Below are 25,888 nucleotides of genomic sequence, written 5' to 3' on the forward strand. Positions count from 1 at the left end.
CACACACCCCCCCCCCACACACACACACTGCACCTGGCTCTGTGGGACCCTGGCCAGGGTTGGAGGAGCTGGAGGAACAGCGGCCGGACTCTGTCACCTCATGCCTGGCCTTTGTGCGGTTCCCTGCAGGGTTGAGGCCCTGGGATGCCAGGCTCGTGGGAGGGGCCCGGCTCCCCCCAGGCCTGTTATCCCACCCCTGTTGCCAGCTCCCATCGGCCAGGTTGGCAGGAATGAGTCCCCCCCGATAACGAGGGACGGGCTGGGGGGGAAAGGCTTGTTCCGAGCCAGCCCCCCCCCCCCACCCGGGCATCCGGCTGGCAGAGGGGCGGGGCCCACGCGAGCGCTTTCGGCCACCGTGGACGTACCAGTCACTCCAGAAACCTTTCCCAGCGGTTCCCCAGGGGGGGGGTGCTCATGGAAGCCGTGCGCCCAGAGATGCACCCACTCCCTCCTTGCCCCGCATTGCACCAGGGTAGCACCCGCCCTAATGCGCACGCTCCATGGGAGCGCCAGGCAGGACCAGGCTGGGGTTTCTGGGGGGCGAGCGGGGGCCGCAGGAAAGGACTTTGCCTCCCTGAAGGAGGGGGGTGCACTCGCGGAGTGGCCTGCGGTTCAATGTATTTTTAGATCCGAGGGAAATCAGCACAGCCCGGAGAGAGACACGTAACCACTTCCCTATTTATTAAAAAGCGTAAGCAGTTCCAGCGAGGGTGGCCAGGAGTCTGGTTTGAACCAGACAGTCCGGGATTTGCGCTGTCTGCCCGGGAAACAAACGGAGAAAATACCAGACAGAGAATTGCCGGGTGTTTTCTAACTGAGTGAGTTGTATTATGATCATGAGTATCAGTGCGTAGTTGCGCACTGCCTGGCTGGTCGACATGCTCACCCAGTGTGTGTGCGCCTACCAGCCAGGCAGCACGCAACGACGCAGTAGAGAGCAGGGGGGCAGGGGCCTGGTGGGATGGAATCTCCGGGGCCGGACTCACCCGTGCACCCCGCCGGGACCGGGCGCCAGACAGGGATCTGCATGCGCCCGGACCAGCCCCACTCCCCGCCAGCCAGTTCCCCCCCCCCATCTCCTCCGGCCAGCGCCGCTCCCCCCAACCCCCTCCCAGCCAGCCCCACTCCCTGCCGGCCAGTTCTCCACCTCCTGGCCAGTGCCGCTCCCCCCGATCTCCTTCCCAGCCAGCCCCACTCCCCACCGGCCGGTTCTCCACCCCCTGGCCAGCCCCGCTCCCGCCACTCCCCTCCCAGCCAGCTCCACTCCCTGCCGGCCAGTTCCCCCTCCGCCCCCATCTCCCGCAGCCAGCCTGTCATGTTGCTGGATCTTGAGGGGAGCAGCCAGATCACTGATGCACCCATAGGTGGGGGTGTTGGCCCCAAAAATGGTATAGGAGGGGCCGTGTGAGGTATTGAATAGAAGCTTATTATCTGATAATCCTATGTACGCTGTTCATGTGTTTGTATAATGTCTGTGTGTGCAATTATTAGCATGTACTTGTATGGACACTGAAGATTTCCCTGCATGTGGTTAAGCATTGGGCAGGGCCGGGCCTGTGGACATGCTAATTACCGAGGCCCTGTGGGACAATGGCTCTCAATGGGCCAGGGACACACCCAAAGAATGGGGGCTGTCATCTGAGAGCAGCCAGCAAGGAACACAGAGATTGGCCTCTGACCAGGTGACCTGCTACATACTAGAAGAGGCCAGGAAGGAGGTATAAAGAGGCCATGTGGTCGATGCCATTTGGTTTTCAGCTCAGCACTTCATCCCAGAGGCAGCAGTGCAGGGATCGAAGAGCCCGGAAGACCTGTGAACCCATCCTGATGCTTAGGATGTGCAACAAGAACTTTTAAACCAGCAGCTGCAACATCTCTGCTAGAGCCTGCATCGAGGACTGGGAGATTCGGTTCATGTAACGTACTATTCTTTAACAACCTTACTCTCATGCTTTTCTTTCTTGCGGTAATAAACCTTTAGTTTTAGATTCTAAAGGATTGGCCCAGCGTGATTTGTGGGTAAGGTCCAGAGGGTAAATTGGCCAGAGATCTGTGGCTGGTTTCCTGGAACCGGACAGAACTTGTTTGGGGTAGGTAGGATTGGGTGCTAGGACTCCCACCTTTGTATAGGCCCGGGGCCATCTGGGGCACGGGTATTGCTGGGGTGTCGGAGGGGTTTTGCTCGGGAGGCTTCAGGCAGGTTGCTGAAGCGCTCTGTGGGACTGGTTTGTGGCCTGTTTGGAGAGGTCACCAGTCTGGGGGCTGTAAGGAGCCCCGGATTTGAGCAATTCACCCTGAGCGGATGCCCTCAGCTGTGCCCAGAAACGGCCCGGTCCGTCACACAGCCCCACTCCCCCCGAACCCCTTCCCAGCCAGCTCTGCTTCCTGCTGGCCTGTTCCCCCCCGCCCAGCCAGCCCCTCTCCCACCCCCTCCTGGCCAGCCCAGCTTCCCGCCATCTCTCCCGGACAGCCTTGCTTCCTGCCTGGCCACCGCCTCCCCCCGATCTGAGGTCAAGTGTGTCCAGTATTTTTTTTGAAATCATCTGGTAACCCTAATTACAGCCCTCCGTGAACTCTTGCACATCAGACAGCCCACACAGGAAACATGAGCCAGGCAAGACGAGCGAACGCAGCCCACGTTATAACACAAGTACCAAGCAGCACTTTTACTACAGATCAAGCTGGAGTCACTTTCAAGTCCCCCATGGCCCCCTCCAGTGCTCCGGGCAGGAGGTCAGAGGTGTCCTGACCCCTTGGTTCCCGTTGGTTCCCGATCTCCCAAGCCGACGTTTGCAAAAGCTCCTTTTCTCGCAAAGCGACACTTGGTTGCTTACTCCCCTCCTTGCCGCATCGTGCCCCAGCCGCACGCACCACCTTCGTCGAGCAATCCCTCCTCCACTTGATTCATTCAGCCCCTCGTCTACGCCGTCATCGTTAGCCGCTCGCCCCTTTTGCGGCTCTCACTTCCGAGACACGCAAGGCACGCCCGTCCCGCCGCCCCCAAGTCCTGCATGCCGGAGCGGGATCCTTCTGCACGTCTTAGCCCTGCTTGTTACTCCTGATCACCCTGAGCGGTTCCAGTGTTTTGTTAGCGATTTACCGTCTGGCCTTACCCCCTGGTCGGGGGCAAAACGTTGCACGGCCACACCCGTGTATTCGCCTGAGGCCCACCTGCACGCTCGCCAGCTCCGGACTTGAACAGGGCCTGGGCTTCTAAGCCAGACGTACGTCAAGCCAGGGACGGTCACGCAGACTGAGCAGGGCTCTGGAGGCGATTTTGAGGTATCTAAAAGGGTGTTACGGGGAGGAAGGTAGGAAATTGTTCTCCTTGGCCTCTGATGATAGAACAAGAAGCAATGGGCTTAAACTGCAGCAAGGGAGGATTAGGTTGGAGATTAGGAAAAGCTTCCTACCTGTCAGGGTGGTTAAACACTGGAATAAATTACCCAGGGAGGTTGTGGAATCCCCATCACTGAAGATATCTAAGAGCAGGTTGGACAGACACCTGTCAGGGATGGGCCAGATGGTGCTGGGTCCTGCCATGAGGAAAATGGACTTGATGACCTTTCGAGGTCCCTTCCAGTTCTAGTGTCTAGGATTCTAGGATTCTAAGATTGCCAACGGGCGCCCTGGTGAGCAGAGGTGAAGGGAAGGGCGTGCCCCCGGTGCGCCACACCAGCAAGGGGTAGCCCGGGGCAGGCTGTCTAAAAAGCGGGCCAGAAAAGAGGCCGTGTGGGGGGATGGGAAGGAGTCAGCCCCCCAGAGGCCAGGCTGCCCCAGCCAGGTTTTCCCTTTCTCAGACCACAAGCTAAACATCACAAGAAGGAGGACGGACGGGCGGGCGGAGACAGAGGGACTAGCTAGAGCCCTGCGAAGTGGGTGAGTAGGTGGGTGGGTGGAGTCTTTTTCAATCCCCCCAAAGTGGCCTGGAGAACACCCCCGAGGATCCATCTGTGGCCCTTTTCCCAGCCCAGTTGGCAGCGGCTCCCTCTGCATTTCCCTCCTCCATGAGCTCCAGCTGCCGCCTGGATTTCGGGGACCCCTGGTGAGTTGTGAGGCACAAGACACCCCCCAGTGCAGTGCGGGGCCCAGAGCTGCTCCAGTTCTGATCCACCTGGGGCCCTCACAGCCGGGATGGAGCGTGGGCATGTGGGGGCGCAGCGCCACCTACTGGCTGTCAGAGGGGATGCAGGGCCGGGTTTCCCTTTCACATGCACCAGTGTCACACAGATCTCAGCCCACAGACATCCGAGGGGTGGTTCCTTCTCCACCCACAGGGCAAGGGAAATTGGCACCAGCGTTTGGAAACTGGCTTCTCTGCGGGACACGTCGGATTTGGGTGCTCCCCTGCCTTTTACCCCGTGACAGCCAGGTGTGACGTAGTGGGCGTGCTGTACACTCTGGCATTCACTGGGCGCTATGCTTGACCTGTGGACGACCCCTACTGGCCTGCGTCTGTAAGCACTGTCCAGCGGGGGGTCAGCCTGAGGGACCTCATGTCAGGTGGACCCTGGCCCAACCCGTTCTCAGGAGGCAGGGAAGGGTTTTGGACAAAGGGAGGGGGTGGTTTGGAGAAGGGACTGTCTTGGCTGGGAAAACATGAAGAGAAGAGACGAAGCTGAGTACAGGGGGGTCAGGGGCCTATGGATCGCTCCCACAAGGGGTCTGAGGCTGCCTGCCCCTCACTTCAATGCCCACATAGAACCGGGCCGTGCTGTACCTCGCAGAAGCAATACATTCTCTCTATTCTACTGGCAGGCGGTGTCTCATCCTGCTGCAGCCTGGGTGCAAGAGTTTGGGTGCAGGAGGGGATTCTGGCCTGGGGGAGGGATGGAGCAGAGGGGGCAGGGTGTGGGGGCGAGTTGTGACCTGGGGGAGAAGCAGGGGGTGCAGAGGGTTTGAATGGTGACCTGGGGAAGCAGGGAGTGGGGATCTGGAATGAGGAGTGGAGTGCAGGAGGGGGTGGGATGCCAGATGCAGCCTCTAGCCAGGAGGCGCTTACCTAGGCAGCTCCCAGCCAGCAGCCCAGCAGGACCCACGGAGCGGCTGGCTGCTCCCCGTGGCTCTCACTTGCATGGTCCCCGACTGAATTTTCTGGGGTCCGTGGCCCCCGACCTGGAAGAGGTTCCCCACCGCTGGCATAACGACAATATCGAAACCGTTTGTGTTGGACGGAATGTTTCAGTTTATTTAAAATGACGTTTGACAAACTCACACGACAGCATTAAAGCGTTTAATCGGTTTAATCACATGAACGTGTCCTTTCTAACTGGTTCACATGAACGGTTCCCCCCAGCGGCCGCAATCGCAAAATAACTGGGTCAGAAGGACGTAATTAGTGGCGTGTTGCCATTAGCAACCGATTGGCTCTGCATTGAGCCAGGCGGGCCACGGGCCAAAAAGTTGGAGCCCCACGGCCCGACGGGAAGGAAGGAGGGGAGCGACAGAGCAAGGACAATGGACTTTTTAAAAGCCTGGTTTGTGCCCTAGTTGTGTGGGGCGGAGGAGGGAACGGGCAGCACCCGGGGGCCACGGCTGGGGCAGTGGATATAAAGAGGATGCAAAGCTGCTTTGCTTTGTGTTGGTCTGTCGATGCCGATGCCCGAGGCCTGGCCTGGCGAGGGTTAGTAACCCCACAGAGCCGCTGGGAGGGACCCCACCCCAGGACAGCCCTGGGGCAGGCACCGGCTGGCTGCCCACGTTTGCAGCGGAACAGGATTGGGGCTGAAAGCAGGGCCCTAGTCTGGAGTCTTCCTACCAAAACAGGCCCCCAGCACCACCCTGGGGTGCACACCCCAGCCCCAGCCCAGCCCCCGCTCACGGGCACCCTGCTGGCCCAGGCTGTCTGCTGGTCCCATCACTGCAGGGCTGTGGGGCCCGGGAGAGCGGCTTCCCTAGCACCTGGTGGGCTCCCTGTACTCGAGGGCTCTGGGAACTGGGCACCCCCAGCAGGGCTTGTGACTCTGCCAGGTAATAGGCCTTTACCCGCACCGCTGCACCCCCTTTCTCCCCACCTCCCCGGGAGCTTACAGCCCTTTAGGGAAAGACCCTCCGTGCTCAGATACCCTGAGCTGCCACCCCCGTGGAGAGCAATGCTGGGTTCTCGCACGCCAGCGGAGAACAAAGGGAGCCGCTTGATTTCCACCACGCTAACGTCTGAGACGCCAGCCGGGGGGCCTGCTCCGGGAGCGACGGGTAGAGGAAACTCCCCACCGAGGTCCCGCAGGGGGAGTGAGAAAGCAGCAGAGCTTGTGGGGAGGTTTGCCAGAGGCTTAGAGACCCGGAGGGGGGCTCCGTCCCCTCTGAGTGGAAACAGCCGTGCAGCTCCACAACGCTTCCGGCCCTCTCGGCCGTGGCTGAGCCACTGGTGGGCTGAGACCACGGTCTGTTGGGCTGAGCAGTCATGTCCCCTTGTGCTGCCCTGTCGATTTGCTGGGTCCTTCCGCCGCAGGCTCTCTGGGGCCAGGCTGGGTGGGATCCTGGGGCATGTCAGGGGCTGCCAATACAAATCGCTAACGAGAATCACGAGAGGCAGCAGCAGGAAGGGCCCAGGGTCTGAACGAGGCAGGGACCCAGGATCCGGTGCAACACGCACGGCGTTGGTACAGGGGTGGGGCACCAGGGCTGGTTCAGAAGCAGGTCTTGGTGCGCCCCGGAAAGGGAGCGGATCCCCCATTTTCCCCACTTCTCCACCCTCCTGCTCTGCTGGTGCAATCAGAGGACTTCCTCTCCTCCCATGGGCGTTCGTTTGCGTTAATGAAGTCACGAATGGCCTTCGCCTCAGTGGTCTGGGAGCTCTGCTGGAATTTTTCTGCCACCTCTTGCAACCTGCTTTTCAGCTGTGGTCTCTCCAGGTACTTGTCTGGGATGGCGAAACCAGCTTTGTACATCTCAGCTGCCTTGGGCAGGGACTCCCGCGTGTAGAGGAGAAAGTCCCCCCAGTGAAGGTAGACGGCCTGCTGGCACCTCTTGCTGAGGGTGGACACCTCGCTCATGAGGTTGAGGTAAATCTCTTCTTGGTAGCCAGGTGTCTTTTCTCCGAGCATTTCAGCTAGCGCCAGCTTTGCAAACACAAAGGCGGGATCTATCCGCACAGCCTTCTTGAAGGCCTCTGTAGCAGCTGCCAAGATTTCTTCTCTTCTCCCTGTGTTGGCCACCGCCAGTTGTTGTTTGTAGCAGACACCAAGGTCATAGTACAGGAGATGGTACGTGGGGTCCAGCGATATTGCCCTCTGTAGAATAGGAATTCTTTTATCTGGGAACTCTGCTTGAAAGAACTTGGCTGCATATCTCAGGACTTCAGGGTCTCGGCTATTCTGCACGTCTTCCAAGAGGGCTTCAGCTTGGCCTCTATCTCCCTTCTTAATGAACCGGGCTAAATACACCTTCGCTTCATAGTTATGTGGCTGTTTCTGGATAATGTCTCCCAACTTCTCTTTGGCTTCCTTCCAAGACACAGGATCAGACAAGTGGGTCCACAATGCATAGGCTGCGATTACCGACCCAGCAAGATATTCCCCATTGGCTTCGTCTTCTGCCAATGCCCTTTGGAAACACTCTGTGGCCTCTTGGCCGTGGCGGAAGCCGGCCGCCAGGAGAGACCAGCCTTTGTGTGCGTGGACCTCAGGGATCAGAGCTGCGTATGGCGAGCGGCTGTTCAGGGAGCGGCAGATCTGGCTCACCTGGTCCAGGTAACGCTCCACCACGTCGTAATGGGCCAGGTGATAGTAGATCCAGGCGTAGTTCCCGTAAATGACCAGGGCCTGGCGGGGGACGTTACCTGGGTGATCTCTATGCAGGAACTCTTCAGCTTCCCTAAGGCTTTGCAGAGCGTCCTCATATCGCCCTTGCAGGTGGCAGAGATAAGCCTTCATGGCCAGGAACACAGCCTGGTTCGGGTAGGGAGTGTGGGCAACTCTGAGAGCCACCGTATGGAGGATGTGAGCGGCGTCCACCTTGTCCCTGATTTCAAAGTCCCAGGTGAAGTGGCACTGGAGGGCCTGCAGCTTCTCCTTCAGCGGCAGGGAGCTGCAGAGAGAGGGGAAAAGAAAACTCGATCAGGGCTGCACGCTAACTTGGGGGGCAGTGGGTACTGAGCTCCTGCTGTGCAGCCAAACCCTTAGGCCTGGTCTCCACTACCAAATGTTGTCACCCAAACCTGCCTTTGGCAACAAAACAGGGGGAACGTTTTCACTGCGATTCGACTGCTGTCGAGGAAATGCCCAATTTTGACAACAAAAACTTCCACCCTACAAGAGACTTTTTTTTTCTCTCCCCCCCCCGCCGCCGCCGTTTACTGTCAATGGAGAGCCAGTGTGGCCTCCGCTGTGGGTTTTCTGGAGAGAATTGGCTTCCGCCAGTATCCCACATTGTCTGCCCTGAGCCCTTTGCTCAGTGTTCTGTGACCTCTGCTGCCCTGCAGGCCTACGCCCCTCCCCTTTCAAAGCTCCGTGAAGTTTCAGCCACGGCCAGTTACCACCTTTCCCCGCACTGTACCTGCCCCCGCTTGTCCTATCACCTGCCTCTTGCAATGGCCACACTGGTCACTGGCACTGCTCTCAATGTTCTAAATTCTTATTTTCCACCAGCCAGACTCCCTGGTACCATGAACCCCCCCAGACATATCCGGGGGCGGGGAGGCAACCACAACCATCTAACCTCATATATGTGGGGATGTCCAGAAAGTGACCTGCTCTGTTCTGGAGAAGCTCCCCTAATTCCGTCGCATTGCGCCCCCAAACCCCAGCCCTCTGCGGGAGGGGACAGTGAATCCCCCAAGGGAGAGCTCAGTCCCTGCGGACAGGAGGGGCCGTAGGAGCGTGGGGCCGACAGAAGGTGCTATGGAAGTGCTCAGTGCCGGTGCCACCACCAAGAAGGCCATGTCCGAGGAGGCTGAGGGACGGACGGATGGACACAGACCCAGCGAGAGGGAGGTGCTACCCGGCAAGTCACAGCCAGGGGAGCTGCCCAAAGAACAATGCAAATAGGCGTCAGCTCCGATGGCCAAGCGCTCGCTTTCGCCCAATGAGTCACCAGCCTGGAGAGTCACCAGGATGCAACGATACATGAGACTGGGCACACACACCTCCGCCCCCGAGATTGCAAACCGGATTGCAGGCTCGGAAGCTGTCGGAATTAAGGAGCTGGACGGGTAGTCGACTGCCCGAGAAGCAGGAGCTAGTACTCAATCTCCCCTCCTCCCCCACCGCTCTGCACTCTTCAGATGACTGAGAGCAGCCGGCGTGCAAGGACACTGGCTTAGTCTCTGGTCCCCTGCTGGGTCTCAGGACAACCTCTCCGCCCCACCTCCGGGGCTGCCGCTCTGCGTTCTGAAAGGGACGGAGCAGCCGGTCCCGCGAGCCCCCTCCCATCCCTTTCCCCTGCTGCTCTTCATTAGGGACAAGGGAACCTCCATGCAAAGCTGCTGGCTCAGTCCCGCTTGCCCACCAGTAGCATCCCAGCTGGCAGCCAAGGGCAGTCCCCGCTGCTCTGGGCAGAGGAGCATCCATTCCAGGCAGCCCCAGCTGGGCTGGCAGGGCGCGGGGGAGCCTGGAAGGGAGAGTGGCAGCTGTGCTAAGGCAGCAGGTAGAGGACCGGGCGAGTTGCCTGCCTCCCAACAATGCCTTTGGGTTCCAGACCAGCGACTGCCGCTGGGTTTCCCATCTGTCTGGGGACAGGACAGGCTTTGAAAGCCAGGAAGGGCGGACGCCGGGGCTTTGTTTTCTAGGCGTTCTCGTGGCGGGGAGGGAGAGGTTCCCGAGTAACGCGCCTGCCACTTTCTATACGGCGAAGCCTCCAAAAGTTTGCCTTTCCCCGCGGCGCTCTGGCCTGCAGCATTCGCGGTGGGTGGGTCCGAACCGGCGTGCTCTCGCCGCCAGCTCCCCGTCCCTAATAACGCAGGAGGCAGCGGGGACGGGGGCTTGTGCGGAGACCCGGGGGACCGGCTGCTCCGTCCCTTCCAGGATGCGGCGCGGCAGCCGAGCTGAGACTCCGCACGAGCAGGAAGCCAGCGCTGTCCCTGCCCTTCCTTCAGGACTAGGGAAATGCCCTCGACTGCTCGATTAGCAAATTAATCGCCACCTAACGTCCCGAGTCGGAATTTAGTCCCTGCTCGCGCTGCACCCTCCTCCCCCGGCGCCCCGGCCCCCTACCTCATTGCGATCGGCCGTGTGCCCATCCCAGCCCGGTAGGGACGCTCCTCTCCCGGCTCTGCCTTTCCTCCCAAGGTGTCCAAGGGCCCGGCTCCGGGAGAGACTCGTCTCGCGTCTGGGCCAGATTGGACTGTGCCTGCCAGAGGGAGGCTGCCCTTTATGTGCTGGCTGGCCGGCCAGCCTGTGACCTCATTGCTTTGGCTGGTGGGATGAATTGCAACCGAAAGTGAGAGTGAGCCGGGGAAAGAGAAACTGAAACTTCACTTTCAGCTCCCCGGCTGATCTGCAGCTTAGACCCTGCCTGGATTATCAGCTGCAGCAAGATAGCCAGGTGCACTTTGACCCTGAGCAAGATAGCCAAGTACACTTACATCTGGGCGTGGGCGTGTGTGTCTATTTGGGTGTGTCCATGTGTAAGTGTGCATGTGTGTGTGTGTGTGTCCATATCCATGTCAATTTGTATGTGCGTGTCTGTGTGCGTGAATGTCCATGTGTGTGTGTCTGTGTGAGTGTTCATGTGTGTTCTCGTGGGTCTGTTTGTATGCATTCATGTGCGTGTCTGTGTGCGTGCATGTCCATGTGTGTGTGTCTGTGTGAGTGTTCATGTGTGTTCTCGTGGGTCTGTTTGTATGCATTCATGTGCGTGTCTGTGTGCGTGCATGTCCATGTGTGTGTGTCTATGTGCGTGCATGTCCATGTGTGTGTGTCTGTTTGAGTGTTCATGTGTGTTCTTGTGGGTCTGTTTGTATGCATTCATGTGTGAATCTGTGTGTGGCTATGTGTGTGTATGTCTGTGTGTTTGTGTATGTTCATGTTTGTGTGTGTTTCTATGTCCGTGGGGGGGTGGGAGTGAGTGTGCATGTGTGTTCTTGTGTGCATGTGCGTGTCTCTGTGTCTACATGTGTGTGTGTTCATGTCTATGCGTGAGTGTGCATGTGTGTTTATGTCTGTGAGGTGTTCATTTTTTTTAATTGTATCCTTTGGTATATATGGTTGTGACTATTTTCTTCCACTATTTGATCTGAGGAAGTGGGTCTGGCCCACGAAAGCCCATCACCTAATAAACCATCTTGTTAGTTTTTAAAGTGCTACATTGTCCTGCATTTTGTGTTCATTCATGCGTGTGTGTCTGTATGCACGTATGTCCATGTGTGCGTGTGCACTCACACTCACACGTTTGCACATGTAGAATCCCACCCTGGGCTTCCCAGCACATAAGGTTGCCAGGTGTCCTTTTTGTTTGCCCCCCCCCCCCCCCCCCCACACACACCTTTTTTCCCCATCAACAGAATTTTTTCCCCGGTCTTTTTTTTGGAATGGGGGGAGGGACATTTGGGATTTTTCGTGAACCATCTGGCAACCCGACCAGCCCCCCGAGGGGTCACTCCCACCCCTTGCAGGCTGTGCACCCTCAGCCCCACAGCCCAGAGCAGGGACCAGTAGGACCGTGTCCCTACCCCCCGGGTGAGGCAGGGGCTCTCGGCTGCCTGCTGCTTCCTCGCCCTCTTTTGTGTCTTTCTCTTTCTATTTCCTCCCAGCCCCGCTCACTTTCATTTCTTGAGTTTCAGTCTCCTGAGTCATTGTGTGAAGAGCTGGCAGGGGCCCAAGACGAGGAGGGACAGCAGGAAACCGGTCACACACACACCCCCCCTGCGGACACTAACCCCGCCCAAACACGCACGCGCACACACACACACACACACACACACACACACACACACACACACACTGCAGCAGGAAACCAGTCACACACACACACCCCCTGCGGACACTCCCCCGCCCAAACACGCACGCACACACACACACACACACACTGCAGCAGGAAACCCATCACCCACCCTCCTCCTGTGGACACTCCCCTGCCCACCCACACACACGCCGCCCCCCCCCCCCCCCACACACACACACCGCAGCAGGAAACCCATCACCCACCCTCCTCCTGTGGACACTCCCCTGCCCACCCACACACACACACACACCCCCCCACACACACACACTGCACCTGGCTCTGTGGGACCCTGGCCAGGGTTGGAGGACCTGGAGGGGCAGCGGCCGGACTCTGTCACCTCATGCCTGGCCTTTGTGCGGTTCCCTGCGGGGTTGAGGCCCTGGGATGCCAGGCTCGTGGGAGGGGCCCGGCTCCCCCCAGGCCTGTTATCCCGCCCCTGTTGCCAGCTCCCATCGGCCAGGTGGGCAGGAATGAGTCCCCCCCAATAACGAGGGACGGGCTGGGGGGAAAGGCTTGTTCCGAGCCAGCCCCCCCCCCACACCCGGGCTTCCGGCCGACAAGCGGCAGGGCCCACGCGAGCGTTTTTGGCCACCGTGGACGTACCAGTCACTCCAGAAACCTTTCCCAGCGGTTCCCCAGGGGGGGGGTGCTCATGGAAGCCGTGCGCCCAGAGACGCACCCACTCCCTCCTTGCCCCGCATTGCACCAGGGTAGCACCCGCCCTAATGCGCACGCTCCATGGGAGCGCCAGGCAGGGCCAGGCTGGGGTTTCTGGGGAGCGAGCGGGGGCCGCAGGAAAGGACTTTGCCTGCCCTGAGGGAGGGGGGTGCACTCGCGGAGTGGCCTGCGGTTCAATGTATTTTTAGATCCGAGGGAAATCAGCACAGCCCGGAGAGAGACACGTAACCACTTCCCTATTTATTAAAAAGCATAAGCAATTCCAGCGAGGGTGGCCAGGAGTCTGGTTTGAACCAGACAGTCCGGGATTTGCGCTGTCTGCCCGGGAAACAAACGGAGAAAATACCAGACAGAGAACTGCCGGGTGTTTTCTAACTGAGTGAGTTGTATTATGATCATGAGTATCAGTGCGTAGTTGTGAACTGCCTGGCTGGTCGACAAACTCACCCAGTGTGTGTGCGCCTACCAGCCAGGCAGCACGCAACGACGCAGTAGAGAGCAGGGGGGCGGGGGCCTGGTGGGATGGAATCTCCGGGGCCGGACTCGCCCCTGTGCCGTTCCCTGTGTGACCCCCAGTGCTGGCGAGCGCGGAGGCCTTGCCCCTGGGCGGTGTTACGTGTCCCCAGATTTCTGGGGGGAGGAGGACCAAGCTGGTTCTCTTTGGCACTGCCAAGAGATCTCGAATGTGGCCCCCGGCGTGGCTGACTCCGCCCGGCCGAAGAGTGACCGGTCCGTCGTGGGCTCCAGGCCGTAGTGGGTCTCCGGGGATGAAACCTCAGACAGGGCAGAGTGATAGTTCGGGGGCCCAGGCCCACAAGCAGGACGGGCACCAACCGCTCTAAAGCTCCAATATCAGAGCGGCCGGACTGGCTCAGACCAACGGCCCATCCAGCCCAGTGTCCTGTCTGCCCACAGTGGCCAATGCCAGGTACCCCAGAGGGAGTGAACAGAACAGGGGATCTCACATGATCCCTCCCCCAACGCCCGTTCCCAGCTTCCAACAGAGACTAGGGACTCCAACCCTGCAGGACGGAGAATCCCAGCAGAAGAACAGGCGCCAGGAAATATAGACCCTGTTTCTAAACAAGCCATACTTGAAGGGACAGAAGTTCAACACTGTATAGATCCAAGCACGAGGGTTTATTCCGCACAGCGCTGGCGGGGAGCTGATTGGCTGCGGCACCTGCAAGCCGCTGACGGGGCCGACCAGGCGGTAGCAGATCGGTGCCAAGGGCTGATCCTCGCCCGGTGCTGAACACTCACTCTCGGGTCCCAGGGGTGCCCCCGTCTGGTACCCCCAGTCCCAGCCCCTCACCTGACAGCTGTCACCCGGCTGGTTCACCCGCCGAGCCGTCCCGCCCGGTCGGTCTCCATGGGGGGCCACGTCTCTGCTTCGATTCCCAACACGCCCGTTTTGGTTCGCTGGTTTCCTGTCCCGCATGGTCTCATCTGCCAGGCCGGGTCTGAACACCACCCCTGGGTGGCATCAGGAAGCCCCTGGGTTTCCATCATTCCACCTGTCTTATTTCTGAACCGTCCCCCGCTCACACCCATACGCACAACAGTCTGAGTGTGTCACAGTCGTGCCTGGCGTCACCCTCGCCCCGTGGTGCTGTGGCAGGTGGGTGTCGTTAGGCCCGGTGCAGCCTGGGAGCTGGGGAAGCCACACAGGAGGCCGCTGGTGGCCACGCCGGGAAGGGAACCCAGGGGTCCTGGCCCAGGCCGTCGGTGTCAGGGACAGGACGTGGTTGGAGAAGGGATGCCAGTTCTGGGTAGCTGTGTGGGCGCCAGGCCACCAGGCCAGGAATCTTCCTGGTTGTTGGGGCACCATGGGGGGCAGGGGGCTTCCTGTGCTGGTCTCAGCCGGTGGGAGCAAAATCGACGTGTGTCTGTGATGGAGACGCTGGGGGTCGGGGGAGGGGACTCGGGGCCGTTTCCCTCTCGAGGGCTCAGCGCCAGCCTGGCCCCAAGGCAGCAGGACCGGGAGCTCCGGACACTCAGAGCAGGGGACAAGGGGCCGGTCACTGTAAGGGCCTGGCTCTGGCCTGGCCTCAGCGCTTGGGGGACTGGCTGTCTTGGAGGACACAGAACTAGCCCCATCCAGTGCCGGGGGAGGGGATCCCCAGGCGAGGGAGCGACCAGGACTGGCCTTAGCATAGGGCGCCACTAGGACCCAGGGTGCAGAACATTGTGTCTGCTGCGGGTGCAGACGTGCATCTGGGGGCGTCATCTGAGCTCCCCGCCTCAAGTGCCAAAATGCTGTGGGCCGGCCTGGGAGTGACCAGCACCGCGGGGCCGTGCGGAGGTCGAGGGGCAGAAGAACCTCTCCCCAAAGGGCGGCTCCCGCCTGTGACGTTCTGTGGGGCTGCAGCCGCTCCCATTCAGCAGTGGCCGCTGCCTGGCCCCGTTGGCTGTGGCCGTGGGGCTGTGCTACCGACAGGCACCGCTGTCTCCTCGCCGAGGAAGGATGGGTGCCTGGCAGCAGGGAGCTCGGCAGGGAGGGGAGGCGGCTGAACCAGAGTCCGCAGGGGGCTGGGGGTGGGGACGGGGAGAATTCCTGGAGGACCCAGTGGACTAGGGAAAGGCAAACGCAGAGCCTGCCTGATAACGGGGGGACAACGAAGATCTGGGACGTGCCCGACCAGCAGCCTGACTGCGAAACTGGGGGAGATTGAAGCAGTTTGGAAGCCCGAAGGGGATCACTGGGTTATGAGCCCAACGAACATGGAGCTGAGGCAATTGTGCTGTGCCAAGCCCCCGCATTCCTGGCCTCAGCCTCTGGCCCCGTGGAGCTGGGGGAGCCGCACACGTGACGGGTCCTGGGTTCAGTCAAGTGTTTGACGCACTTCCCCGGAGTATTCTCCCCAGCCGAGTGGGAGGCATCGAACCCTACAATCCTGGGGCTGGAGGAGCCCTCGGGAGCCATCGAGTGCAGCCCCCGCCCAAGGCAGGACCAACCCGACTCAGTCGTCCCAGCCAGGGCTTGGTCAACTGGGACTTAAACACCTGTAGGGATGGAGATTCCACCCCTCCCCAGGGAACCCAGCCCAGCGCTTCCCCACCCGCCTCGGGAAATAGTTTGTCCCAATCTCCAACCTAGACCTTCCCCTCTGCAACTTGAGCCCATTGCTCCTTGTTCTGCCCCCTACCCTCCACTGAGAACAGCCTCTCGCCAACCTCTTTGGAGCCCCTCTTCAGGGAGTTGAAGGCTGCTACCAAATCCCCCCTCACTCTTCGCTTCTGCAGACTAAACTCCCTCAGCCTCTCCTCGTAGGTCGTGTGCTCCAGCCCCGGAATCATTTTGGTCGCCCTCCGCTGGACCCTCTCCAATGTGTCCACGTCCTTTCTGTAGGCGGGGGCCCGGAAGAGGACACAATACTCCAGATGTGGCCTCACCAGAGCTGACTAAAGGGGAAGAATCCCTTCTCTAGAGCTGCTGGCAATGCTCCTCCTAACACCCCAACATGCCATTTGCCTTCTTGGCTACAAGGGCGCCCTGATGACTCATCTCCAGCTCCTCATCCCCTGTATCCCCTGCTTTGTGGCCAGGGCTGGGACCCTGAAGCTGCAGGGCTGAAGGCCGGGACCAAGTGGCCGTAGCCCAGGGGTTAGCGCTGGAAACGCCACAGCTGGGGTGTGGTGGCTAGTGGGGCCCTGGCAGAGGCGCTGAAGGGAGGCTGTGGGTTTTCTGTCGTGGGGAGGTTAAGGAACAGGTTGACAAACTCCTCTCACAGATACTGTGGCTTGGCCCTGGCTCCCGGGGGTGGCTGGACTAGGGCCATCTGGAGGCTCCTGCCAGCCCCCACAGGGCTAGGAGTCTCCAATAGCTGAGGGCCCACAGAAGGGAGGGAGCGGGAAGGCGGGGAGCTACCGACAGATGAGATGGGGGTGGGCGTGGGTGTGAACCCAAAATAAAAGGGGGGGACCCGTTCGGGACATTATTGGCGCTTTCTGTTCCCTGCTGGGGATGGGACCCCCCAAGTCACCGCTAGGCAGCAGCAGGCCTGGGGGGAGGGTTTTAGCTCCCAGCCTGGCTCCCACACTCAGCCCCGTCGGGCTCAGAGATTCCCCCTGCTCTGAGAGCCGGGGCAGCAGGGCGCAGCCTCTCCCCTCGGGCAGGGGCTGAGCTGCTGGCCGGGTGTCACGTTACTGGATTTTAGGGAAGCAGTCAGATTACTGCTGCACCCATGGGGGGGGGTTGCCCCAAAAGTGGTACAAAAGGGCCATGGGAGGTGTCAAACGAAAGCTTGCCTTCTACCGATTCTGTATCTGCTCTTCATACACCTGTATGTCTGTGTGTGGAGTTAGGAATATGTATTCTGTGTTAATACTGGAGGTTTCTCTGTATGGGATTGAGCAGTAGACGAAGAATGCTCAGCCTATGGACATGCTAATGAGCAAGTCTCCATGGACCAACAGCCTTCTATAGGCCAAGGACATACCTCAAGCATGGTGACTGATACCTAGGGGCTACCAGCAGGGAACACAGGGACAGGCCGCTGGCCAGGTGACCTGCTGCAGCCAAGAAGAGGCCAGGAAGGAGGGATAAAGATGCCATGTGGCAGCCTCCATTTTGTCTTCAGAAATTCTCCTGAATCTAGATGCAGCCTCGCAGGGAATCATGAGCCGGGAAGAACTGTGGACCCATCCGGACATAGGATGTGCACCGAGGACTTCTAAGCCAGCAGCTGTAACATCTCTGCTGCAAGCCTGCATTGAGAACTGGGAGATTCGGTGCATGTAATGTATGATACCTTAACAACCTTACTCTCAGGCTTTTCTTTCTCTTAGTAATAAACCTTTAGATGTTAGATTCTAAAGGATTGGCTCAGTGGGATTTGTGGGTAAGGTCCAGAGTGTAAATTGACCAGGGATCTGTGGCTGGTTTCTTGGAACCGGACAGAACTTGTTCGGGGTAGGTAGGATTGGGTTCTAAAACTCCTCACCTGTGGGCAGGTCTGGGGCCATTTGGGGCACGGATATTGCTGGGGTGTCAGAGGGGTTTTGCTCGTGAGGCTTCTGGCTGGACGAGCAGGCAGCTGAAGCGCTCTGTGGGACTGGTTTGTGGCCTATTTGGGAAGGTCTCCAGTCTGGGGCTATAGAGAGCCCTGAATTTGAGCAATTAGCCCTGAGCAGACGCCCTCAGCGGTGCCCAGACCTGGTCCGGTCCGTCACACCGGGGTCTGAATCGATGGGTCGGGCGGGGCAGGGTGTCTGGGGACCCAGCTGTGGTGGCTGCTCCCCCACGGTGGCTGCTCCTCCATGAGGAGTAACGGTAGTTCGAACTAGGAAGCCTAGTTCGAACTACCTAGTTCGTGCCGCGTGTAGCCACGCGGCACAGGGTTCGAACGAGCAGGGATTTAAAAATGGCGGCGCTCCGCTTATGCAAATGAAGCCCGGGAAATTCAAATCCCGGGCTTCATTTGCAAGTGCGGTATGCCTACATTACCCTCCTAGTTCGAACTAGCGGGGTAGTGTAGACATACCCTTATTCCTCCTGCCATCCCTCTCCAGCCTCTGACAAACAGAGGCCAAGGACACCATTTTATCCCCTGGCTAATAGCCTTTTATGGACCTAACCTCCATGAATTTATCCAGCTTCTCTTTAAACGCTATTATAGTCCTAGCCTTCACAGCCTCCTCTGGCAAGGAGTTCCACAGGTTGACTACACACTGTGTGAAGAAGAACTTTCTTTTCTTAGTTTTAAACCTGCTCCCCATTAATTTCATTTGGTGTCCTCTAGTTCTTCTATTATGGGAACTAATAAATAACTTTTCTTTATCAGCCCTCTCCACACCACTCATGATTTTATAGACCTCTATCATATCCCACCTCAGTCTCCTCTTTTCTAAACTGAAAACTCCCAGGCTACGTCTACACTGGCCCCTTTTCCGGAAGGGGCATGTAAATTTCACGAGTCGTCGTAGGGAAATCCGCGGGGGATTTAAATATCCCCCGCGGCATTTAAATAAAAATGTCCGCCGCTTTTTTCCGGCTTTTAAAAAAGCCGGAAAAGAGCGTCTAGACTGGCCCCGATCCTCCGGAAAAAGTGCCCTTTTCCGGAGGGTCTTATTCCTACTTTGAAGTGGGAATAAGAGCCTCCGGAAAAGGGCGCTTTTTCCGGAGGATCGGGGCCAGTCTAGACGCTCTTTTCCGGCTTTTTTAAAAGCCGGAAAAAAGCGGCGGACATTTTTATTTAAATGCCGCGGGGGATATTTAAATCCCCCGCGGATTTCCCTACAACGACTCATGAAATTTACATGCCCCTTCCGGAAAAGGGGCCAGTGTAGACGTAGCCCCTGTCTTTTTAATCTCTCCTCATATGGCACCCATTCCAAAATCCCTAATAAGTTTTGTTGCTCTTTTCTGAACTTTTTCCAATGACAATTTTTTTTCGAGAGGAGGTGTCCACATCTGTACGCAGTATTCAAGATGTGGGCGTACCATGGAGTTATACAGAGGCAATGAGATATTTTCTGTCTTATTCTGTATCCCTTTTTAAAGAATTCTTAACATTGTGTTTGCTTTTTTGACGGCTGCTGCACATTGAGTGGATGTTTTCAGAGAACGCTCCACAGTGACTCCAAGATCTCTCTCCTGAGCGCTAACAGCTAATATAGAATCCACCATTTAGTACGTACCAGACTATTTGTTGTTTTTTAAGATTATCCTGTGAATCAATGTTTGCAGAGGGAAATGTTTAAGTGAGTCTTTGAAGACAAGAATGTTAATTGTACTCAATGAATGTGAAAGGAGTAGGGACATAATGAGGGGATGGGTCATTGACACAGACTTTCTGGGAACCTGGGTGCAAGCAAACAATACATAAGAACTGCCAGGCTGGGTCAGACCAACAGTCCATCCAGGCCAGTGTCCTGTCTGCCGACAGTGGGCAATAGCAGATGCCCCAGAGGGAGGGAACACAACAGTTAATACTCACGTGATACTTCCCCTGTCACCCAGCTCCAGACACACAGAGGCTAGGGACACCATTCCTATCCATTCAGGCTAATAGCCATTGATGAACCTAAACTTCATGAATCTATCTAGCTCTTTTCTGAATCCTATGATGAAATGCACGGACCAGTCAACCCCCAAACTAACCCACGCTGCGAGCAGTGGAAGAAGTAACAACCCCCCACATATGTCCGGAGATGGGGGAAGGACAGTGTGTGTTTGTGAGAATGCCAGAGACACACCCAGTGTGTGCTAGTGACAGAGATTTGTATTGCCAAGCTCCCTCTACCCCCTTCTTTCTGTGTGGACACAGGGTACAGGAGTGGGGGGTGGAGGGGCACCCTGACATCAGCCCCCCCCTTCTCCTTCCCATACCCTGCACAGCAAGCAGAAGGCTCCCGAGGGGCAGCTCCAAGGCAGAGAGCAGGAGCAACATGACTGTGGCGGGAGGGCAAGTAAAGTGCCAGCACTTGAGAGCTTCCTGGCCAAACCAGTCAAGATCCTCTGTCAGAGACTTCAAGATTGACTGGTAGATCCTGATCGACTGGTTGGTGACCACTGGCCTCGCCTCTGTTTGGCAGAGGCTGGGAATGGGTGACAGGAGAGGGATCTCTTGATGGTTCCCTGTTCTGTTCACTCCCTCTAGGGCACCTGGCCTTGGCCATTGTCAGCAGACAGGACACGGGGCTGGATGGGCCTTTGGCCGCTCTTATATTCTTATGTAAACCACTGAGAATGATCATTGTTACATTCCCCTTACACGGTAGGTGGGCTCCCGAAATCACATCCCTGACCCCGTCTCCTACCCCGTTTGCAAGGCAAAGCCACTGTGTTCGGCGTCTGAAACTGGACTTAGTGAGACAGTTTCCTCCTTTGTTCCTCTGGCACCATCGTGCACCCGCACCTCTTGGCTGTGCGCACGTGCAGGGCTGGGGCCAAAGGGGGCGAAGGCTCCATCGAGGTCTGTGCAGAGACAGAATCGGCCCACAGCTGGTCCTTTTCTGTAGGCCCATTCCAGAGCAGCATTTGTTGCTGTGGGAACTCCCTCCTCTGCCCTGGGCCTAGGCACTTATCCAGGAGTGCAAGCGGATACGGGACACTTCGCATGAGGGAGCAGGGTTACATAAAAGGCACGGGGCCGATGTTGTCTCTCTGGCTGTTATCACAGTACTATTTACCTACGAGGCAAACAGTGTATTCAAGGGAACCTGTACGTTGACAGAGGGTGTGACCAAGTTGTTTTGTTAGAGGCAATGAAGGAAGCTGTCAAGCAAGTTTAAGGAGAGAAACTTCTGTGGGGCCCGGGTCTCTTCCAGAACTCACGAGGCTGCCACACATGGTGTTTTGCTCCCCATGCAGCTTCGCTTGCTCGTGAACCAAACCCTCTTCCTTTTCTTTTCTCCTCTGATCAGTCCGTACCTCTAGAACCTATGGCAAGGAATCTCGGCCCTTCTGCTCGCTCTAAACTGCTGCTGGCATTGAGCGGGACCATCCCCTCCCATCTCAGGGAAAATGGCCTGCGAGGGGAAGGTGTATTTGGGTGCCCTTTCTTGTAGCAGGATGCAAGAAGATAAGAATGGCCGTACTGGGTCAGACCAAAGGTCCATCTAGGCCAGTAGCCTGTCTGCCGACAGTGGCCAGCACCAGATGGCCCGGAGGGGGTGGACCAAAGACAATGATCAAGCAATTTGTCTCGTGCCATCCATCTCCAGCCTCTGACAAACAAAACAGAAGCTAGGGATACCATTTCTATCCCCTGTTAATAGCCTTCTATGGACCTAACCTCCATGAAATTATCTAGCTTTTCTTTAAACTCTGTTATAGTTCTAGCCTTCACATCCTCCTCTGGCAAGGAGTTCCACAGATTGACTATGCGCTGTGTAAAGAAGAACTTCCTTTTATTAGTTTTAAACCTGCTACCCATTAATTTCATTTGGAATCCTCTAGTTCTTCTATTATGGGAACTAATAAATAACTTTATTCACCCTCTCCACACCACTCATGATTTTATAGACCTCTATCATATCCCCCCTCAGTCTCCTCTTTTCTAAACTGAAAAGTTCCAGTCGCTTTAGCCTCTCTTCATAGGGGACCCATTCCAAACCCCTAATCGTTTTAGTTGCACTTTTCTGAACCCTTTCCAAGGCCAAAATATCTTTTTTGAGGTGAGGAGACCACATCTGTACACAGTATTCCAGATGTGGGCGTACCATCGTTTTATACAGGGGCAGTAAGACATTCTGTCTTATTTTCTATCCCTTTCCTAATAATTCCTAGCATCCTATTTGTCTTTTTGACCGCCGCTGCACACTGTGTGGAAGTTTTCAGAGAACTATCTACGATAACTCCAAGATCTCTTTCCTGATTTGTCGTAGCCAAATTAGTCCCCATCATAGTGTACGTATAGTTGGGGTTATTTTTTCCAATGTGCATTACTTTACACTTATCCACACTAAATTTCATTCGCTATTTTGTTGCCCAATCACTCAGTTTGGTGAGATCTTTTTGAAGTTCTTCACAGTCTGCTTCTGTTTTGACTATTTTAAACAGCTTAGTATCATTCGCAAACTTTACCACCTCACTGCTTACTCCTTTCTCCAGATCATTTATGAATAAGTTGAAAAGGATTGGTACCAGGACTGATCCTTGGGGGACACCACTTGTTACCACTCTCCATTCTGAAAATTTACCATTTATTCCTACCCTTTGTTTCCTGTCTTTTAACCAGTTCTCAATCCATGAAAGGACCTTTCTTCTTATCCCATGATAATGTAATTTATACAAGAGCCTTTGGTGAGGGACCTTGTCAAAGGTTTTCTGAAAATCTAAGTATACTATATCTACTGGCTCCCCCTTGTCCGCATGTTTGTTAACCCCTTCAAAGAACTCTAATAGATTAGTAAGACATGATTTCCATTTACAGAAACCATGTTGACTTTTGTCCAACAAATTATGTTCTTCTATGTGCCTAACAATTTTATTCTTTACTATTTTTTCGACTAATTTGCCCAGTACTGAAGTTAGACTTATCGGTCTGTAATTATCAGGAACACCTCTAGATCCCTTTTTAAATATTGGTGTCACGTTAGCTATCTTCCAGTCATTAGGTACAGAAGCCAATTTAAAGGATAGGTTAAATAACCACAGATAATAGTTCTGCAATTTCTCATTTGAGTTCTTTTAGAACCCTTGGATGAATGACATCTGGTGCAGGTGATTTGTTACTCCTGCGTTTTTCTATTTGTTCAAAACCTCCTCTAATGACACCTCAATCCAGGACAGTTCCTCAGTGTGACGTAGTGGGGGTACTTGCTGGGCTGTGGTGACCTCTGCTGTCTGGAGCAAGACCCAGCAGGGAAAACCTCACTAGGCAGAGGTAAGGACAAACTGGTTGAACCAGTGGCCAGACACCCCCCATGGAGAGGAACAAAGGAAGGTGAATGCGGCCCTGGCTGGGGGGCAGGGCTGGAAGTGGGTTAGTTGGTTGGTGGCTGTCTGTGAGGATGGATGAGACAGCCTAGGGAGAGGAGCTGGAGTTTTAGGGGCCCAGTCTCCCCCATCTCAAGGGGGCCTGAGGCCTCCTAGCCCAGTTCCTGTAACCAGATTACATCTGTGCTGCGCTGTGCTGGAGGAGCAATAAACCACCCTCAATTCCACTGGCTGGTACAGTCTGTTTGTGCCATTTCGGGGTGCAGGAGACGGGGAACCCCCAACGTGCCGTCACACTCAGATTCATCATCCACAAAGGACGGTGCAGATTTGGGAATCTCCCTAACATCCTCAGCCATGAAGACAGAAGCAAAGAAATCATTTAGTTTCTCCGCAATGGCTTTATTGTCCTTGATTGCTCCTTTTTGTATCTCGATCGTCTAGGGGACCCACTGTTTTTTTAGCAGGCTTCCTGCTTCTAAGGTACTTAAAAAACATTTTGCTATTGCTTTTTGAGTTTTTGGCTAGCTGTTCCTCAAAATATTTTTTTGCTTTTCTTATTACATTTTTACACTTGATTTGACAGTGTTTATGTTCCTTTCTATTTATCTCACTAGGATTGGACTTCCACTTCTTGAAAGATGCATTTTTTGTCCCTCACTGCTTCTTTTACATGATGGTTAAGCCACAATGACTCTTTTTTAGGTCTCTTGCTATGTTTTTTAATTTGGGCTATACATTTAAGTTGGGCCTTTATTATGGTGTCTTTAAAAAGTAACCATATAGCTTGCAGGGATTTGGCTCTTGTCACTGTGCCTTTTAATTTCTGTTTAACTAACCTCCTCATTTTTGCGTAATTCCCCTTTTTGAAATGAAATGCCAGGGTGCTGGACTGCTGAGGTGTTCTTCCCACCACAGGAATGTTAAATGTTATTATATTATGGTCATTATTCCCAAGCGGTCCTGTAACAGTTATCTCCTGGACCTGATCCTGCACTCCACTCAGGACTAAATCGAGAATTGCCTCTCCCCTTGTGGGTTCCAGAACCAGCTGCTCCAAGAAGCAGTCATTTAAGCCATTGAGAAATTTTATCTCTGCTTCTCTTCCTTAGGTGGCATGTACCCAGTCAATATGGGGATAATTAAAATCCCCCATTATTATAGAGTTCTTTATTTTGGTAGCCTCTCTAATCTCCCTCAGCATTTCAATGTCAGTATCGCTGTCCTGGTCACGTGGTCGGTAATATATCCCTACTGCTAATTTCTTATTATTGGAGCATGGAATTACTATCCATAGCGATTCTATTGAACATGTTGATTCATTTAATATTTTTATTTCATTTGATTCTACCTTATCTTTCACATACAGTGCCACTTATGTCACTTATGCCTATTAGGTCAATCTCCTCCTTTAATACGAGGTACTCTAGTTCACCCATCTTATTAGTCAGACTCCTAGCATTAGTGTAGAAGCACTTTAAAAAATTGCCACCGTATATTTGTCTGCCCTTCCCTGATGCATTGGATTCCTTTATATTCGGTTGTTTGTCTGCTCTGGCCCATGATTTGTCGTCTCCCCTCCTCTCTTTCTGACTACAGCCTCCTAGAGAATCTCTATCAATGGATTCTCCTCTAAGAGAAGTCTCCATCTGATTTACGTGCTTCTCCGCACCAATCAGCTTTCCCCCATCTCTTAGTTTAAAAACTGCTCTACGGACTTTTTAATGTTTAGTGCCAGCAGTCTGGTTCCATCTTGGTTTAGGTGGAGCCCATCCTTCCTGCATAGGCTCCCCCTCTCCCAAAAGTGTCCCCAGTTCCTAATAAATCTAAACCCCTCCTCCCTACATCATTGTCTCATCCACGTATTGAGACTCTGAAGCTCTGCCTGCCTACCTGGCCCTGCGCGTGGAACTGGAAGCATTTCCGAGAGTGCCACCATAGAGGTCCTGGGTTTCAGTCTTTCTTAGCAACCTAAATTTGGCCTCCAGGACATCTCTCCTACCCTTCTTTACATCATTGGCACCTACATGTGCCACGACCACTGGCTCCTCCCCAGCACTACACAAGGGGCGATTGCCAGCTGGGCAGGCAGGCTCTGGGGTGAGGGTGACAGGATCAATCACAGAGATCCCCTTATGTCCGTCATGCAGTGTGCCGATCATTCCATTGAGCTTGCCTACCTGCACCACTCTGTCCGGCTGGCCAGAAACTCTGGTCGCCTCCTGCCAAAGCACAGAGTTGTGGTAACAGCCTCCCTTGCAAAGTTACACACATGCTGAGAACAGCTCGGCTCAGCTACAAGGCCAGCACCCAGAGCACAGCCCTCAAATGGGACCAACCCCCAGATGAATCCGCCCGACTCCGTGTAACAGTTTTACACAGAGAAAGCTCGTAAGTTCATTCTCTTCCTGAATGAGAGACAGAGATGCACAGATGTGGTCTCCCCGCCCCCGCCCCCAGGTAACAGTTATTTACAGTGGGCTTGATAATAAAGAAAACTGTTTTATAAAGTATAAAAATAGGATTTCAGTGTTGCAAGTGAAAACAGATAGATCAAAATAAGTTTCTAGGGTAAAATAAGCAAACTACGCCAGCTAAGCCTGATGGCACATCTACAGTGCACCGTTATTTCGGGGTACTGTCGGTATCCCAAAATAGCTAGCCCGCATCTACACAAGCTGCCCATTATTTCTAAATATTTTTCAAAATAACGGGCGCACAATTTCACAACCCTGGTAAATCTCGTTGCACGAGGGATAAAGGATGGCTCGAAATTGCACGTTATTTTGAAGTTTGGCATTATGTAGATGCACCAAATTTCAAAATAAGCTATTTGCGGATCTCATTTTGAGGTTAGGGAGCTGTGTAGATGCACTATTATACACTAAGAAACTTGCTCTATGTCAGTTCGAGTGTAACCACCACTGGGCAGATCTGAACCTG

The 25,888-nt window shown here is 55.4% G+C and overlaps 1 protein-coding gene across 1 annotated transcript; it reads right to left on the reverse strand.

Annotated features, from left to right (window-relative positions):
• Nucleotides 1-5,147: 5,147 nt before the first annotated feature.
• On the reverse strand, nt 5,148-10,267 carry LOC142827936 (interferon-induced protein with tetratricopeptide repeats 5-like). Its single transcript, XM_075924560.1, has 2 exons — nt 10,152-10,267; nt 5,148-8,028 (listed from the first exon to the last, which is right to left on the reverse strand). The coding sequence occupies exons 1-2, from the start codon at nt 10,175-10,177 to the stop codon at nt 6,630-6,632; spliced, it is 1,425 nt and encodes a 474-aa protein (XP_075780675.1). The 5' UTR covers nt 10,178-10,267; the 3' UTR covers nt 5,148-6,629.
• Between the last annotated feature and the right edge of the window lie 15,621 nt (nt 10,268-25,888).

Source organism: Pelodiscus sinensis, chromosome 1 (genome assembly GCF_049634645.1).
Source record: "Pelodiscus sinensis isolate JC-2024 chromosome 1, ASM4963464v1, whole genome shotgun sequence".
NCBI classification, from domain to species: domain Eukaryota; kingdom Metazoa; phylum Chordata; order Testudines; family Trionychidae; genus Pelodiscus; species Pelodiscus sinensis.

Coding starts and splice junctions, on each gene's coding strand:
- LOC142827936 (XM_075924560.1), bottom strand. CDS start 10,177: ATGGGCACACGGCCGATCGCAATGAG. Junction 8,029..10,151: donor ACACGGCCGATCGCAATGAG/GTAGGGGGCCGG, acceptor CTCTCTCTGCAG/CTCCCTGCCGCTGAAGGAGA.